Source organism: Cynocephalus volans, chromosome 13, assembly GCF_027409185.1.
Source record: "Cynocephalus volans isolate mCynVol1 chromosome 13, mCynVol1.pri, whole genome shotgun sequence".
NCBI classification, from domain to species: domain Eukaryota; kingdom Metazoa; phylum Chordata; class Mammalia; order Dermoptera; family Cynocephalidae; genus Cynocephalus; species Cynocephalus volans.
Genome location: NC_084472.1, coordinates 19,864,293 through 19,882,951, shown reverse-complemented (window position 1 = coordinate 19,882,951; position 18,659 = coordinate 19,864,293). Strand labels below are relative to the sequence as shown.

The window sequence follows — 18,659 nt, the reverse complement described above, 5'->3', positions numbered from 1 at the left end:
AGTTTTGGTGGGGTGGGATGTGAGACTTGTGTTTTATCAGAGGGTCATGATCTACACAGTGGGGGCGTGCTGCTGTGAGCAGCTCCCCTGCGTGGCGGGGCCTGGGTTTGGTTGGCAGTTACACTTGTGCGTTTCCTCCGTGACCTCAGGCCCATCCCTAGCTGTCACCTCTTTCTTCACCCTCCAACTTCTGGACTCTTTCACTGGAATGTCCTGCAGGAGGGGCAGACTTGGCCTGCACAGAACCAGGCACAGACCTGTCATTTAATGGCATCACCATCTGCCAGCTACGCATACGTGAGGCATTCTCCCTGCATTCTTCCTTATCCTCACCTTCCTCATATAGTTCTTGTGATTTTACACTCCGGATGATCTCGCAGATACATGACATGGATGCAGATTTGGGCTGTGGGTTGAGGGACTCCACTGCTAGCTGCAGGTTACACCCTCCGAGGAGTAATGCTATCATCCGAGAACCTGCTGAAGCACCAGCATGCTCTGGTTGACGATCTGTCCTGAGATGCTGCTGACCACCTGGCCGTCCTTACTGCGCTGCTGGTTGTCTCTTGCCTACGCCATTGCACAAACTCTTGATTGGTCTCCCTGCTTCCCGTTTCTTGCCCGCTTCTTCCACTGGCCACCAGTTTATCTTTGTAAAATAGCTCATGGCATCCCTTTTCCAGAAATCTCTAATTGTTCCCCAGGGCTTCCAGGATAAAAATTCAAACTATTTAGCATGGCTCTGAATCCTGTTTTTTCCCCACTGTCTATCATTGGCCCTTTCCAGCCTTGTCCCCTCCCTCAGGAGCCCCTCTGTGTGGACACCCCCTGCTCTAGGACAGGACTTCCTGTCATTCCTGAACCACCATCCTCCTGCTGTCATCCCACCTTCCTGCGCCTGCTCTCTCTCTCCCTCCATCTCTTCCTACAGTTGTAATTGTATGGAACACCCTCTTTTCTTCCCTCCCTGGTGAATTCTCCCTTGTCCTTCCAAGGTCTGTTCTTCACAGGTCCCCTTCTTTGGGCTACAGTTTCCTCTTGTATCTCTTGCTCCCTCCTCTGTGCCCACATAGCACATATGCCTTGTGCCAGTGATCACATCAGGCTGTACCTGTCTGCCTCTTGCCCACTGGTTCTGAGTTCCCAAAGGCAGGTGCTCCCCTGTACTATCAACTAAGGAACCTCAGGGCCCACGTTGTCCTTAAAATGTTTACTGTGTAAGTGTTTAGGTCTCTGTGATATCTTGATTCTTGTTCTAATTGGGAGATGTTTTCTAAACTTTTTGGCAGGGCTCCCGCCTCTCTTAATGATACAAGTCTGCTCCATGATCCTTGTCTGGGGACATTTGGTGGGCCCGTGTTCCCGTGGCTTGTGTTAGGAGGCTATGATGGTAAGTAAGAGAAGCTTTTACTTCTCCTGTTAAATGAAGTTGTCTTCTGTCAAGTGGTAATTATGAAGATTTCATAAATTGGGCAGTCTTATTAATTCCCTATCTCTTATATCCCAAATACAATATCTCGTTTGGCTTTGGGTTTGGGTTTTATTCTGGATTTAAAAGAAGTGGATCGTGTTAACCTTTTTTAGGTCATACGTGCCTTTGAGAAGGTGTTGAAGGCTAAGGAAATTTCCCCAGAATAATGCAGTTGTGCACATCTACGGATGTTAGTTTCAAGGAGGCCATGGAACCCTGAAGCTCATGTGTAAAACAACCTTTAGGGATTCCACGGCCCCAGGTTAAGAACACCTGTAATGGGGAAGGGATAATATGTGAGGAATGTGGAAAAGGAAACCAAGTTGATGGATTTCTTTTTTCCTTCTTCACCAATCAGTTAAGAATTTGGACACTTTCGTAGTGGGAAGGGCAGTTGGTTTGCTCTTGCTGGTTCCTATAGCACCTTGGAACAGATGTCACTAATAGGGTGATGATTCATGTGGCAACTCTGGCATCTGAACAGGCTCAACAGGTTTTTCTCCAGCCAGTAAAGAGGCCACAGAGATTTTCTCTTCACCAGTGGCAGCAGGGAAGCTGGGATCTGCATTCAAAATTTATTCTGCCTCATATAATAACATGTCATTTCTACTCAGTGGGAAAGGATAATTTCGGCAACTGGCTAGCCATAGGAAAAAAATTAAATTTGATCTCCACCTTATTCCTTCCACCACAATAAATTCCAGATAAATCAAAGATTGAAATGCAGGAAGTGGAAGTGAAAGTGTTAGAGAACTAGAAGAAAACACAGGAGGAATTTTTTTAAATAATGGAGAAGGCATTTCTAAGCAAGACACAAAACTCAGAAGCCACAAAAGGAAAGACTGAATTTACTACATGAAAACTTTAAATTCATGTGTGGAGAACAAGCACTATACAGTTATAGGGGGAGGGGGGAGACTGGACAAAAAATATATATACATAACAGATAGTATTTCCTTAATATATAAGGAGCCCTTGTAAAAAAAAAAGAAAGAAAAGAAAAGAAAAGAAAAGGTCAACAACCCAATAGAAAAGCGGGTGAGTCCACATGAAAGTTAACAAAAGAAGAAAACAAGTGGCTTTTAATTATATGGGGGAAATGCTCAACCTTGTTGATGAAGTGCATCTCACTTCAGTCTTTCTACATAACAATTTGGACTGAGAGTTTGATAAAACCCTGTGTTGGTGAAAATATGGGAAATTCTTCATTGTTGAAATAGAATGTAAGCTCTGAGAAGGCAGATATTTTTATTTTTTTTGTTCACTGTTATATCCATGGTACCTGACATAATGCCTGGCACCAGGTAGGTCTTAGTAAGCATTTTGTTGAACAGAGGAATGAAAAATAGTACAGCCTGTTTGGAAGGCAGTTTGGGAGAAGTTATCAAAATTAGAATTGCACATAGTTTTTGATTCAGTGATTATACTTATGAGAATTGATTCTACAGACATATATTTCACACATTAAAGGTATTTATAGGTTATTCTTTGTAGTAATTTTGTTTGCAATAAAAATTTGCAAAAATGTTCATCAATTGGAGATCGGTTAAATTATATTAGGAAATACTTTACAGCAGAAAAAGAATAAGGAAGGTCTTTATTTACTAAAATGGAGCAGTCTCCAAGGCATAAAATTTTAATTGTAATGTGCAGAACAGTGTATTACTATTTGTGTAAGAAAGAAGGAAAGGGAAAAATTTGTGTGTGCATAGAATATCTTTGGAAAGATTCACAAATGGTCACAGTATGAGGAGGAGAACTAAGAGAATGGAATTAGGGAAGGAGAGAGAATTTTCACTGAACACTTTTCTGCTCTGTTTGAAATTTTTACCATGCACTTTGTAGTTAAAAAGAAAAAAAAAAAAAAAGTTGCTCTTCCTGAATGGTAACTGTGCCTACTTCAGATGGAGAATCCTCCTTATTCATCAACTGAACTACACACAGACTATTTCAGGAAACTCTTGTTTTGTTCTTAGAGCACAAAATAGATACAGTCTGTAGCTCCACTGAGAAATTGGAGTCAGCTAGCTGTGTTGTGATTTTCCCCTTTGTATTTATCTAATTTTCTGCATGCTTGTAATCTGCTTTTTGATGTCACATTTCCCTTTCTAGATCAAAACTACAATAATGCGACTGCCCTTCTGATTACCTTCCCTGTGAATAATTACCATAACGATACAGAGAAGCTCCAGAGGGCCCAGGCCTGGGAAAAAGAGTGAGTCACTCCTGGGATCTAAACAAACTGTCTTTGTCTTGTGGGAAGCTGGGTGCTTGCAGCAGGCACTTAAACTTCATTCTCTAAGTTAACCACCATCAGATCTAAGTTATGTAATTGTTTTCACTTGGTACTAGTGACATTGAGAAGAAATCTGTCAACAAATTTTACTAAAGAAAGTGAGGTAAATAAGTGGTTCAAGATCTATTTTTTAAAAAAAATCTGTTAAAAGGGGCAATCAGCATGTTTAGGTAATTAAATGCTATACATGCTGTCCATGCTTAGAAAAAGTATCAAGCAAATGATCTGAGAAGTTGTTAACTGTGTTTGTAAACTCTAGAGAATGGGAAGAGAGGACTTAGGAGGACAGGAGACTTGTACTCTTTACTTTATACCCCTCACTACTTTTCTTCCCCCCAACAGTTTTACAGAGATGCGATTCACATATCATACCATATAATTCACCCATTAAAGTATACAGTTCAATGGCTTTAGTATATTCACATATATGTACAGCCATTACCACAGTGAACATTTTTACTACCTCAAAATGAAACTCTGTACCCTTTAGCTATCACCCCCATATCTTCTTAGCCTCCCACTCCCAGGCCTAGGCAACCAGTAATCTACTTTCTGTCTCCATAGATTTTCCTATTCTGGACTTTCATATGCATAGAACCATACAAGTATATGTGAACTTTTGTGACTGGCTTCTTTTACTTAACATGGATGAACGTTGAAAATGTTATGCTATGGCATGTATGAGTACTTCATTTCTTTTAAACCTAAATAATATTGCATTATATGGATATTCCCATTTTGTTTATCCATTCATCAGTTGATGCACATTTGGGGTCGTTTCCATCTTTGGCTATTATGAATAATACTGCTACAACCATTCATATACGAGTTTTTGTGTGGATGTTAGTTTTCAGTTGTCTTGGGTATATACCTAGAAGTAGAAGTCTACCTTTAAGGTTTGAAAAATTGCCAGACTGTTTTCCAAAGTGGCTTTACATAACCATCAGCATTGTATAAAGCTTCCAATTTCTCCATATCCTCACCAACACTTGTTACTATCTAACTTTTTCATTCTAGCCATCACAGTGGGTATGAAGTGGTTTTGATTTGTGGTTTTGATTTGTATTTTCCTGATGACTCACAAATTTGAATGTCTTTTCATGTGCTTATTGTCCATTAGTACATTCGCCTTGGAGAAATGTCTATTCTTATCTTTTGCCCATTTTTCAGATGAGTTATTTGTGTATTATTATTGAATTATAAGAATTCTTTTTATATTCTAGATACAGGTCTTTTATCAGATATATGATTCCCAAGTATTTTCTCTGTTCTCTTGGTTGATTTTTCGCTTTCTTGATGATGTCCTTTGAAGCACAAAAGTAGTTAATTTTGATGAAGTCCCGTTTATCTGTTTTTTTTCTTTTGTTTTTCTTACTTTTGGTGTCATATCTAAGAAACCATTGCCTAATCCAAGGACATGGAGATTTATGCCTATGTTTTCTTCTAAGAGTTCTATAATTTTAACTCTCACATTTAGGTCTTTGATCAGTTGAGTTCATTTTTGTGTATGATAAGGGTCCAACTTCATTCCTTTGCATGTAGCTATTCAGTTGACCTAGACCATTTGTTTAAAAGATTATTCTTTCCTGCATTGACTGGTCTTGGCATCCTTATTGAAAATTAGATGACCACAGATACATGGTATGTTTCTGGACTCTCAATTCTGTTCCTTTGATCTCTATGTCTGTCCTTGTGCCAGTACTATACTTTCTAGATTACCATTGTTTTATAGTAAGTTTTGAAATTGGGAAGACTTTGTTCTTCTTGAAAAAGAAGTTTTGGCTATTCTGGACCCCTTGCAATTCCATGTAAACTTTAGAATCAGCTTATCAGTTTCTATAAAGAAATCGGCTGGGATTCTGATAAGTATTGAGTTGAAACTGTAGATCAAATTTTAAAATTTTGTTCCATGAGGGTATATATCTTTATTATAATACACAGGTTGAGTATGCTTTATCCAAAAAGCTTGGGACAAGAAGTGTTTCAGATTTTGGATTTTTTTGGGTTTGGGAATATTTGGGAACATACCAGTTGAGCATCTCTAATCTGAAAATCCAAAATCCTCCAATGAGCATTTCCTTTGAGCATCATGTTGGCACTCAAAAATTTTTGGATTTTGGAGCATTTTGGATTTTGGATTTTCGGATAGGAATGCTCAACCTGTATTTCATTTAGAAATCTTTTTTAATAAAAAACAAATAGGTAGAACATGAACCAATTTTAAATTTGTTCTAAACCTGGTAGACAATTCAGCATCTCTGGAACCTTTGCTGTAATCTCAGTGTATCGCCTTCTCGTCTCTGTGTAGAAGACCCCAATGCAGGATGAAGTTTAAATAAGCATGGCCTTCGTGTCATGAAAGTTGGGAAGAAGTCTCTTACTTAGCTGTCACTGAGTTTTAACTGAACGAATAAAATGTTGCTTACTCTTTAGGTTTATTAATTTTGTGAAAAACTACAATAATCCAAATCTGACCATTTCTTTCACTGCTGAGCGAAGTATTGAAGATGAGCTAAATCGTGAAAGTGACAGTGACATCTTCACGGTTGTCATTAGCTATGCCGTCATGTTTCTGTATATTTCCCTGTTCTTGGGACACATCAAAAGTTGTCGCAGGCTTCTGGTAAGTGGTGTGTGTGTGTCAGTTGTGTGCGTGTGTGTGACATGGCAATGCACAACATGACATCACATTTTTGCCTCTACTTGTTCTTAATTCATTATGTCTAAAACTGCCTTAAATTCCCTTGTGGTTTTTTTTTTTTTTTTTTGACCAGTAAGGGGCACGCAACCCTCAGCACAGTGTGGTCAGCACCACGCTCAGCCAGTGAAAGCACCGGCCATCCCTATATAGGATCTGAACCCGCGGCCTCGGCGCTACCAGTGCTGCACTCTTCTGAGTGAGCCATGGGGACGGCCCCCCCTGTGTTTTAATTATATGCAACATTTCTGTTTCCTGCATCTGTTTTCTTCAGTTCTGATTTTTTGGTTTATCTTAAAGTTTATTCACATAAACCTGTTTTTTCTGTTTTGTCTATTCCTTCCCCCAAGAAAACAAGCTCATAAAACATGTTGCCAGAGAAGACCTAGAAATTTTTTCATATTTTCTCTCAAACTGAGAATTGTACTTTTAACTCTAGATTGGATATACCCATGTAAAGAAGTAAAAATGAGGGCCTTTTAGTAACAGATAGGACAAACGGCTCACTAACCAACGATTTACGTCTTTATTGTATCTGTCAGGTGGATTCTAAAATCTCTCTAGGAGTTGCAGGAATCCTGATTGTGTTGAGCTCGGTAGCATGCTCACTGGGCATCTTCAGTTTCATTGGAATCCCCCTGACTCTCATCGTCATTGAAGTCATCCCATTTCTGGTACTGGCTGTTGGAGTGGACAACATCTTCATTCTGGTGCAGACTTACCAGGTATAGTTTCCTATTCTCGTGGAGCTCAGTATCTGTCCAAGTACTGGGGTCTGTTAATAGCTATTTGGCTCTGCATTTGTGTGTGGACAGTGAGGGGGCTTTGTTTCTTTTCCCCTGTGTGGTTCTTTGGTCTCCTTGACTTGTTCTGGACACTTTGGGACCAAGAATTTCATTGCTCCGTTTGGTTGGTGGGTTAGATATAAAGTGAGAATTTTGTTTTAAATAGTGTCTCTTTGACACGTGCAAGAAGGACTAACATGTTTTTAGAAAATACTTTGGGTATGACTGCTGCTAAATTGATTCTGAGAATGAAAGATTTGTTTTGTTCAGAGGTGCCGCCAAGAAGGCAAAAGGTCAACATGCAACCTGCTGATGTGGATCTCAATCAGTTGTCCTCTAGCCCTTACCTGAGTGGAGGCTCAGTGGCATGTGAGAGTGTTATTTAATGGTCCAGCACCTGCAGCCTGTGTTCCATGTATTTTTCCGATAACATGATCCAGTCTTTGCTTCCGTTTCTCACCTGGTACCTGGCGCAGTGATTCAGAAGTACTCTGAGTGAATTAACATGAGAACTTTCGGGTCCCCACCAAAGTTTCTAGGTTTACTGCTAATCATCTAATTGTTTTTCCTTACCGTTGAGTTAACACAAGGTAGCAAAGAGTTGACATTGTTATTGAGAAATTTTAATGTCGCATGTTTAATTTTTTTTCATTTTAAGAGAGATGAACGTCTTCAAGGGGAAACTCTGGATCAACAACTAGGCAGGGTCCTAGGAGAAGTGGCTCCTAGTATGTTCCTGTCATCCTTTTCTGAGACTGTAGCATTTTTCTTAGGTAATTATGCTTTAAATTCTACCAATCCTTTAGTTTGCTGAGCTTTGGAAAAGAAGGAGCTGGGTATTGAATATGCCCCTTTGTGTTGCTTCCTTTTTTAAATAAGCTTTATTCTGCAGTTGCAAAGTACCAGTGGGTGGACCACCAGAAGAACTGATAGCAGGATCTTGTGTATTATTTTGCAAGTGTCTTCTTTCTCATGCTAAGTTTCAGGACATTGTTGATGTTGGGGGGCAGGATGACAGAGACCTAGAACTCATCTTGCCACTTCCCCCGTTTGGTACCCACCGCAAATGTTGATATTTGAAAGTGACATCCTTGCATACCCACAGAATCCTTCTCAACACAACACTGTGAGCAGCAGCTCCCAAGTGCACAGGCATTAGCTTGCAGGATGTTTAGCCATTGTTTTCATAGGCAGTCCTCCTCTGTGCACACAACTCACTAGGGAAGCAGCCTCATTAATGATCAGAGGGTCTTGAATCTTACCTCAATACAATGAGCCAGAATCATCTGGAGCAAAAATCTGCACTTCTGTATTTCTTTCATATGGAGAAATCACCAAATAGCCTCACTAGTGCGGCTGTCTGCCCCATCTGAAGTGTAGTAAGAGAAAAATGACTCTGTCCTCTGTAGAAGAGACTGGATTAGAATCACACAGTAATTCCAAAGAAGACACGCAATCAGTGGGTCAGAAACTGAAATGCTTACACGGGCCACCAGGTCATCTTACACAGAGCCATTGTTAAGATCATCATAGGTGGTAGTCTTTCAATACAGACACAAAAAATTATTTTTTCTTTTTACCTCTGTTGTAAGAAAACCAGTGCAAGTGTGATGATAAGAGCAGTTGAGACTTCAAGGTTGGAGTGACCTTGGCAGGACAGTAGGAGTCCTACTGGGGACTGGGGACTGTGGCACCCTGAGTGTGTGTGTCCCATCTAATAAGGTAGTTACGTGTCCAGCCCAGTGCTAACTACGTCTGTTGGATTGTTTTTGTTTTTTTCAAGCAAAGCTGTGAATCCAGATTTTTGTATAAAATATCATTGTTAAATATTGGCTACTTATAAAAAAAAGTTTTTGAATTCTAAAGTGGGTCAATATAGTGTGAGCCAAACAGGATACATCTGATTCACAGGCTGCCAGTTTGCAGTTTTCTGAGTCTTACTCTCATACCTCTGATCCTCATTTGATTGTGAATTGCCTCCTACTGTAACTAAACCGAGAGGCTATAATATTGTCTATATAATAGCAGAAAATAGGCTCCCTTTCTTTGAGTGATGTGTAGAAGATACTGTAAAAAAATGGCCTATATTAGTGGTTCTCAAATTTTAATATGTGTAAATTTGCCCAAGAGCTTGTTAAATATAGTAGAATTGGGGTTGGATTCCCACTTGCCTTGGTTAAGCATGATGGAGCCCAGGAAGCTACGTTTTCGACTTCCCAAGTGGTCTGAACTTAAAACCACCAGGTTCATAAACCCCTCTTGCGGGTCTGGTGTGACATCCACGCAGACTTTGCAGCATTCTTTCTCATGGGTTCAGCCTGTCCTGGCCTTTATTTCTGTATGTACACGCGAATGTAAGACTTTTGCACAGAGTCCTCTGCTGTAAAGTGAACTGACACAGAGCTTCTCTGTCCCTCATAGGAGCATTGTCAGTGATGCCAGCCGTCCACACGTTCTCTCTGTTCGCGGGCCTGGCAGTCTTCATTGACTTTCTTCTTCAGATTACCTGTTTTGTGAGCCTCTTGGGGTTAGACATTAAACGTCAAGAGGTAAGTTGTTGTCGGGATTATAATCTATTTAATTTGAGTCTAGAATCTAGAACGCAGCCAGAGGGAGTTCCCTGTGACCTTTGTTGCTCTTTGTCCCTTCAGAAAAACCGGCTGGACATCCTTTGCTGCATCGGAGGCACCGAAGATGGAGCAAGCATCCAGGCTTCAGAGAACCGCTTGTTTCGCTTCTTCAAAAACTACTATTCTCCACTTCTGCTGAAGGACTGGATGCGGCCACTTGTGGTATGAACTTGCTTGTGGTTTTCAGATTGTCACATGCCTTCTAAGAAACCAGATAGCTTGGGAAGGAGATGCTGACAGCTGTGAAATATATATACAAAAATGCAAAAGCAAGTATTTGTAAATAGTTCAGATCTTTTTCTAGTGAGATTTATATCAGTCAGTACATGCAAGAGTTTTTTTTTGTTTTAAATTTTTATTTTGAAATAATTATAGATTCACAGAAAGTTGCAAAGGTAGTACAGAGGGGACCGGGGTTCCCTTTACACAGTTTCCTCCAGTGGTACATCTTATATAGTGATAGTGCTGTATCAAAACCAGGAATCTAACGCTGGCACAGTGTGTGTATATAGTTCTTTGTCATTTTATCACATGTGCAGATTCTTGTAACCACCACTGCAATTAAGATACAGGACTATTTTATCTCCACACATCTACTTTCCACTACCCCTTATAGTGTCACCCACCTCCCCCCGCCACCATCCCTGGTCCCTAGCAACCACGCAGGAGCCTTTTATAGTTTATATACCAATGTAGCCAGCAGTGACCATCTATCATGTCTCTACTAAAAGAACATAAATAAGTTTCCAATAATAGTAAGTAGTAATACTTAACATTTATTGAACACTTAGTATCAGTTGGGTACTGTGCTAAAATCTGGATTATCCCTGGATTTTCTCATTTAATTCACACAGCTATCTGATGTAATAAGTTTATTTTTTTCTGTTTTACTGGTCAGAAAATAGAAGATAAGAGAAGTTAAGTGGCTTGCCTGAAGTCATTCAGCTCATAAGTATCAGAGTCAGGATTTGAACCGAGAACTTTGACTCTGGATACTGTGATCTCAGCCACTATCCCATATTCCCTGCTGTCTTATCATGTCATTTAAACTTGCTTTTCAGTTAGAAAAGTCCTCTTTTTTGTGTGTGTTTAAGATTTTATTTCTATTCTTAAGCTCATTATTACGCTAAGCAACCACTGTCTTATAATTCTCTTTGTATTCCAGATAGCGATCTTTGTAGGTACTCTGTCATTCAGTATTGCAGTCCTGAACAAAGTAGAAATTGGATTGGATCAGTCTCTTTCCATGCCAGATGTAAGATGTTTGCTTTTTTATTTTAACTTGTTCAACTGGTGATGAATAAATATTTCAAAACATGCATGCGGGTGTTTCAAGCTAGTGCCTGCTTCTAAATGCAAATGGTTAAGGGGTCTTGTGTGTTATGAAAACTGCTGCAAAGCTCTGCTAGTGTGGGCCTCGTTGGCATTCTGGACACTCAGACCACCCTCTGGGGCACAGCCACAAAATGCAAACAGCCAGTCTTACAAGGTGCCCTCCTGACTGTGGAACTATCAGAAGGAGGACACTGGGCCCAGGGAAGACAGGCTGGGCAGGGACTCACGAGTCTGGGCTGGAGGCACCTCCCAGTGCCCTCTTAATTCTTAGTGCTCCTCCTCTCACTTAGTTACGAGCAGACGTTCATACTCTCTCCTGCTCTTTGATTCCCTCTCAGGACTCCTACGTGGTGGATTATTTCAAGTCCCTCAGTCAGTATGGGCATGCGGGCCCACCTGTATACTTTGTCCTGGAGGAAGGGCACGATTACACATCTCTGAAAGGGCAGAACATGGTGTGCGGTGGCGTGGGCTGCAACAACGACTCCCTGGTGCAGCAGCTCTTCAGCGCAGCGCAGCTGGACAACTAGTTAGTATCTGTCTTTGCCCTGGGCTTCGGCACAGGCAGACAGCAGGGGCCCTCGGCGAGGCTGCTCAGGCCTGCAAGTGCTCTCTGAAATAACAGATTTTTGTGGGAAAGTTGTTTTTATTCAAAATGTTTGTTAAATCTAGCTTTACCTTAACAAAACCTTTTATTTTATTTTATTTTATTTATTTATTTATTTTATTTTGTCAATATACATTGTGGCTGATTATTGCTCCCCATCACCAAAACCTCCCTCCCTTCTCCCTCCCCCCCTCCCCCCCAACAATGTCTTTTCTGTTTGCTTGTCGTATCAACTTCAAGTAATTGTGGTTGTTATATCTTCTTCCCCCCCCCCGGTTTGTGTGTGTGTGTGTGTGTGAATTTATATATTAATTTTTAGCTCCCACCAATAAGTGAGAACATGTGGTATTTCTCTTTCTGTGCCTGACTTGTTTCACTTAATATAATTCTCTCAAGGTCCATCCATGTTGTTGCAAATGGCAGTATTTCATTCGTTTTTACAGCTGAGTAGTATTCCATTGTGTAGATGTACCACATTTTCCGTATCCACTCATCCGATGATGGACATTTGGGCTGGTTCCAACTCTTGGCTATTGTAAAGAGTGCTGCGATGAACATTGGGGAACAGGTCACAAAACCTTTTAAAGGACTAATTTGCCACCTAGTACTTTGAAGACCTCTTTTTAAGTGCTAATGTAGTTTTTCTTTTGACTGGTTACGATATAAGATGTAGAAAAGGAAGTTAGACTTCAAGAAAAAGAACTGAAACTAGACTTCTTCCTGTGGAGCAAGTCAGTAATTTTTATTCTCCTTTTCTTTAGTACCCGAATAGGCTTTGCTCCCTCATCCTGGATTGATGATTATTTTGATTGGGTTAAACCACAGTCGTCTTGCTGTAGAGTCTACAATTTCACTGACCAGTTCTGCAATGCTTCAGGTACTTTAATCTCCTTTTTCATATATTTCCCTTTTTTATTAAAAATTTTAACTTTATCATATAAAAATCATTTGAAGTTCACCTCAGTTATACCTGTTTATATGCCAGTGCAGGGTCTCATTCCCTTTGTCATTATCTTTTTCCTCTGTCATTCACTCTGAAAAATGACACATTGTGGGGCTGGCCCCATGGCTCACTCGGGAGAGTGCGGTGCTGGGAGCACCGAGGCTGCAGGTTCGGATCCTATATAGTGATAGCTGGTGCACTCACTGGCTGAGCTGGTGTGGACCCCCCTTACTGGTCAAAAAAAAAAAAAAATGACATATTGTGCCCATCTCAGGCAGACCCTGTTGGGCTGCAGGCTGAACAAGGTCCATGTCAGGGGACTCTGGTTTATATTAAGGTTTCTCATCTTGTCCTGACTATACTGATTGCCTCTCCTGACTGGTATCTGGCCTTAGCTTTCTTTATCACTGTTGCCGTATGGTTTGGTAAGAGTGTTGATGTTGTCCTGGAACTTTCTTAATAGAAACATGAAAGCCCTGGTTTCTGATAATACCAGTCAGGGTCATCCTTGAAGGAGAAAACCTACTTCGGGGAAGAAAATGTTGTATAATCTGCCTAAGATGAAAATGACATTTCAGATTTATTAAACTAGGGAAGTCACATGTGGCTGAAGCTTTTGGATAAGGGGAAAGATTCAAGAAAAATGATTTTCCTTATCAGTATTTAAAAACAATTTTTTTTTTTTTTTAAATATGGAGACTCGTTCTAACAATTGGCTCCTCTCTCCGGTCCTGCTAGTGGTCAACCCTGCCTGTGTCCACTGCAGGCCCCTGACTCCAGAGGGCAAGCAGAGGCCTCAGGGTGGCGACTTCCTGCGATTCCTGCCCATGTTTCTTTCTGACAACCCTAACCCCAAGTGTGGCAAAGGGTAAGTGCCACCGAGCCATGTCACGTGAGTGTCCACTTCTACTTTAATGCATACAGAAAACAAGGAGAGGACTGGGGTAAAGGCGGTTGCATGAGAAAGGTCCTCTTCTCTACCCACCCCACCCTGTCCCTGTCCTTTTGTGAAAGTACAGAAACCTAAAACACCTTTTAAAGAAAACTTGTCATAGTTCTCCTGATTTCATCCTAGCTGGGGCTTCGTTTCTTATGCTTTTCTTTGTGTCCTGGTCCCCTGCATGTATGAATGGGTGCAGATACCCATGCACATTACTGGGGGTGAGGGCGGGGATGAACACTCAGGTAACTCAGAACAGAAGGGAACTGGGTCTGTTCAGTTGCACTGATGGCAGATAGGACAGCATCTTTCATAATGTTATCCAGATTAGGGTTTCGATCCTTCTAGCCCTACCATGCTCTTGCCAGCCTGTCTGTGAGGGAGGGGCTATCTCACTTCCCCGTCCAGCCAGGCAGCCAGTCACCAATGGAGGCAGGATAATCTGTCCCGGGAATGGTGAACATGAGTATCCGCATCATGTGTGTGAGGTAAACCCTGGACATACCTATTTTTCATAAGAATACATATTTGACCAGAGTCATCAGTTAATCATATATCAGATTTTTTTGTGGGTTTTTTGGCACCAGTACAGGGATTGGACCCTGGACCTTGGTGTTATCAGCACCATGCCTTAACCAATGGAGCTAACTGGCCAGCCCGTATCAGTTAGTCGTATATATCATCTGTTTTGTGACCTGTATCAGGTACCGAGGGAAGACTATCCCTAAAAATAAAATAGAAATGAGTCTTGCAACTTGGTTTGCTCACAGACTGAATGCATTGGCCTATGTAAAACAAGTGCAAGTGGATTCAATTTTTATGAAGGCAATGGCCACACTATTTCTGGGGAGCCTCCAGCGTGTCTGTGTTATGCAGGCACCTCGCTGACATTATTTCATTTGTCAGCATGGGCCTGTGTGTATGTGGGGTGTACACATTTACAGAAGAGGAGACTGGAGCTCAGGCCTTGCCCAGGCCTACATGGTTGACAAGTGGCAGGGCTGAGATTGAGTGCCAGGCCCCTGCCTGTTCCTGCTCCAGTTACACAACAGCACTGAGTGAACTCTGTATGAGAGCCTATTTGGTTATAAGCAGACCCACATAGAGAAACAGTAGCAGCCAAACCCAAAGAAACCGGTGCAATTAAGAAAAGCCAGCCAGGGAGAGAATAAGCTAAAACCTTCAGCGTTCCATTATCAGGAGCCTTCGTCATCCCTGAAATGTCCAATTGGGTCTGACCACCAAGCCCAGCATCAGGTGACACCACTTAGCCTCGAATGTCCAGATTCTGCCGGCATCTCGCAAGGCCTGGCCTTTCTAACACCCACTGACTCTTCTCTCAGGGGACATGCTGCTTACAGTTCGGCAGTTAACATCCTTGGCAATGACACTGGGGTTGGAGCCACATACTTCATGACCTACCACACCGTGCTGCAGACCTCCACTGACTTCATTGATGCCATGAAAAAAGCCCGACTTGTAGCCAGTAACATCACCGAAACCATGGGTGTTAAAGGCAGTAATTATCGTGTGTTCCCGTACAGGTAAAACATGGATTGTATAAACAAGGGCTTCCTACTCCTTGGGGCGCTCCCTTGGTGGGATGCTGATGCTTGGTGTGGGTTCTGACACCTGCTCCATCTGCGTGCAGGTGAGTCTGTCAACAGCTGGGCACAGGGGCCAGACTCTTGAGCCCCTCCCCAGGGCTGAGGGCTACAGACACAGAACTTGATCTGTGTGCTACCTCCCACCTGAAAGACACACTGAAACAGCACAAGGCAGAGGGCAATAGGAGGCCTTAGAGAGCAGGCTTCACAGAGGGGGCCAAGCCGACATTCTCAGCCAGCAACCAATGGGTTTCTCCTACTGCTGATTACATGGATGGTGCCTTTATGTAGACTTTCTTTTCATACTGGGTTTTTTTTCCCTGGCAAGAAAAGCATTATGTACGAAATACCAAATTTGGAAAATGTAGAATGATAAAAAAAACAAATGATCGTTTTTTCCCCCACCTCCATGATCTCACTTAAAGGAGAACAACCTGTTTTTCTTTTTTTTTTTTTTTTTTTTTTTTAAAAAAAGATGACCGGTAAGGGGATCTCAACCCTTGGCTTGGTGTTGTCAGCACCACGCTCAGCCAGTGAGCAAACCGGCCATCCCTATATAGGATCCAAACCCGTGGCCTTGGTGTTATCAGCACCGCACTCTACCGAGTGAGCCACGGGCCGGCCTCCTGTTTTTCTTTGAAAGAAGTTCTCGGAGTGTCCTAATTCCTGGGAAGAGTTGGTTAACTTTACCAAAAAAAAAAAAAAGGCATTTTTTTCCCCAGGCCCTGCACAGACCTAACTTGGCCTGAGGTAGTTCTCAAGATAGATGGAATACTCTGTAAATGTCTGTAAACTGGCATAGACTGCGCTTATGAACAAAAACTTTACGTGACATATGCATTTGGGTCATTATCAGGCCCTTCTTTGGGTGTTAGGTGGCCATCCGAGATCTGAGTGGATTACTTAAGTCTTGCAAACAAACAGGGAGGGTTTCTGCAAGGGATGTCTCAGAGTAGTTTCGGCAAAGCTGAGCATCAGGAAGTGAGAGCAAGATTTAACGGGGTCTTCTCCCCTCCTCTGCAGCGTATTTTATGTCTTCTACGAACAGTACTTGACCATTATTGAAGACACGATCTTTAACCTTGGAGTGTCGCTGGGAGCGATATTTTTGGTGACCACGGTCCTTCTGGGCTGTGAGCTGTGGTCTGCTGTCATCATGTGTGCCACCATCGCCATGATCGTGGTCAACATGTTTGGAGTCATGTGGCTGTGGGGCATCAGTCTGAACGCAGTTTCCTTAGTCAACTTGGTGATGGTGAGTCCTAGTCCACTGTTTGTCCCTGGTTCCCATGTTGCTTACATGAGCGGTTTCTTGGATTCCATATAAACCCTAAATGGGGTGAAATACTAAGTCTGGCTCTTGCTCTTGGGTCACCTGGAGAGGTGGGATGAGTGGTAGATGGAGTCAGCACAGGGCGTGGAAGGAGCGTTCAAGGGGACATCTGGGAGCAGAAGCACATTAAAGGTAATTTCTTTTCAGTTTTTTTCTGTTATCCATTTACTTGTAGCTACAGTAGTATGGTTTATGGTGCATATAACAATGGAAATGTGACTTCAAGGTTTAGCTTGAGTATTCTGTCTTTATTCTTCCGAAGGGACTGCAAAAACATGTAGCCTAACGACAGCAAGTTGTTCGCTTTAGAAAATGGCATCCCTGTCCCGTCCCCTACTGATAGGGCTCTCGTGCACTTGCCACGTGCTTTTCAGTAGTTAAAGTCTTAAAGACGTGAGTGCTCGAGAAGGTATTAATGGGAATAGGAACAGTGCACCTGTACTTGCAGATGTGAATGCTGCTTCAGGTGGAGTGGTGGCGAGGCCCAAGTGCAGAGGTAATGACAGTGTGCTGGCTTGGTGAGGGCAGTGCTCCTTAAGAGGTTTCAACAACTTCCCCTAGTAAAAGCAAATACACTGTGGAAAACTGGGCTCTGTGCCCAGAGGGTTCCAAAAGTTGCCTGCTACAGTTTAGGTTGGTGTGAGGGGGCCTTTGCATTTATGAATGAACGGGGATGCGTCAGGCTCCTCTAGCACCATCCAGGGAAGGGGTGGCTGCTTAGGATTTTCAACTAGGTAAGAGCCATCCTAAAGGAAGCACTTTCTTTCAGAGCTGTGGCATCTCCGTGGAGTTCTGCAGCCACATAACAAGAGCGTTCACAGTGAGCATGAGAGGAAGCCGTGTGGACCGCGCAGAGGAGGCGCTCGCTCACATGGGCAGCTCTGTGAGTGTCCTGAGCAGGATGGTGGGGCACAACTGGCAAATGGAGCTCCATGACTGACTCTCAGAAAAAGAAACTTTAAAATTAGAAGGCAAAACAGAATTTAGATCCTTTACTTAGCAGCTCCCAAGGATTACAAATTTTCAGGCAGTTCATGAAGTAGCATTATACAGACCTGAAATTCTGTAAACTGTACCTGTTTGTGTGGATTATTTTTAGACAGCATTATGGCTGAAGCAGGAAAATAATGAAAAGTTAGATTTGAGAGACGTGGAAGTCTTCCACTTAAAATACAGGGCAGCACGATGTGTTGAAAGGCAGGGGCGTTACCGCGTTCCACAGCCCAGCGTGTAACTTGTGGTTGGTGCCTGGGGAGACTTCTTAGTCCAGTTCTGCGTCCTGGTTTAGCCTATCAGTAGTAACCTTACGACTAAAGAAAATATTGTTAAAGAATAAACACTAAAAGTTTTTATTCTATAACAATTTTAGGCACTTAAAATAGTTTTCATCTGAGAATTTAAAACAAAAAATTTGCTTTAGAGACACAGTATAGTGTCTATGCAGAATACACAGCTTTTTCCTTTATAATACCCTTTCCTTACCCACCCACACCCAGGCTCATAAAGCAACAAATACAAAAATTTTAGGTAAGATATCATGTTATTTCTCAGTTATTCTGAAAGCGAGAGTTCAGTTTCACTGTGAACCTTGGATATTAAGAAATCCCTGTGTGAGGCAGTGTTCAGTTCTAACAGCCTGATGAAGTGGTTTCTAACACTGTCTCTTCTCTTAGGTATTCAGTGGCATCACACTTACAAAATTTGGAGGGATAGTGGTGTTGGCCTTTGCCAAATCTCAAATTTTCCAGATATTTTACTTCAGAATGTATTTAGCCATGGTCTTACTGGGAGCCACTCATGGACTGATATTTCTCCCCGTCATACTCAGTTACATAGGTAAGAGTTCTCATTTTTAACAGGTGGCATGGGAGAAAGCATGTTACTAAAAGGGAACGCCATCTTGAAGCATTCCTTTGAAGTATTTGAAGTTGTAGTAATGGTCATTTGATAAATAGACATCATGATTGTCCAAACTACTTCATTAGTAAATTGCTCCGTTTTTTCTGGAGGCCTG

At 42.0% G+C, this 18,659-nt stretch overlaps 1 protein-coding gene across 2 annotated transcripts in view; it reads left to right on the top strand.

Annotated features, from left to right (window-relative positions):
* Positions 1–18,659, top strand: part of NPC1 (NPC intracellular cholesterol transporter 1) — a 49,531-nt gene that overhangs the window by 29,674 nt on the left and 1,198 nt on the right. For both annotated transcript variants that reach the window (XM_063076852.1, XM_063076851.1), the window contains exons 10-24: positions 1,290–1,390; positions 3,584–3,686; positions 6,201–6,390; positions 7,008–7,190; positions 7,909–8,023; positions 9,672–9,799; positions 9,902–10,042; positions 11,046–11,135; positions 11,554–11,744; positions 12,584–12,699; positions 13,504–13,633; positions 15,049–15,249; positions 16,336–16,567; positions 17,415–17,528; positions 18,319–18,481. In XM_063076852.1, coding sequence (XP_062932922.1) covers positions 1,290–1,390; positions 3,584–3,686; positions 6,201–6,390; positions 7,008–7,190; positions 7,909–8,023; positions 9,672–9,799; positions 9,902–10,042; positions 11,046–11,135; positions 11,554–11,744; positions 12,584–12,699; positions 13,504–13,633; positions 15,049–15,249; positions 16,336–16,567; positions 17,415–17,528; positions 18,319–18,481 — 2,198 coding nt within the window. The remainder of the gene's footprint in view (positions 1–1,289; positions 1,391–3,583; positions 3,687–6,200; positions 6,391–7,007; positions 7,191–7,908; positions 8,024–9,671; positions 9,800–9,901; positions 10,043–11,045; positions 11,136–11,553; positions 11,745–12,583; positions 12,700–13,503; positions 13,634–15,048; positions 15,250–16,335; positions 16,568–17,414; positions 17,529–18,318; positions 18,482–18,659) is intronic.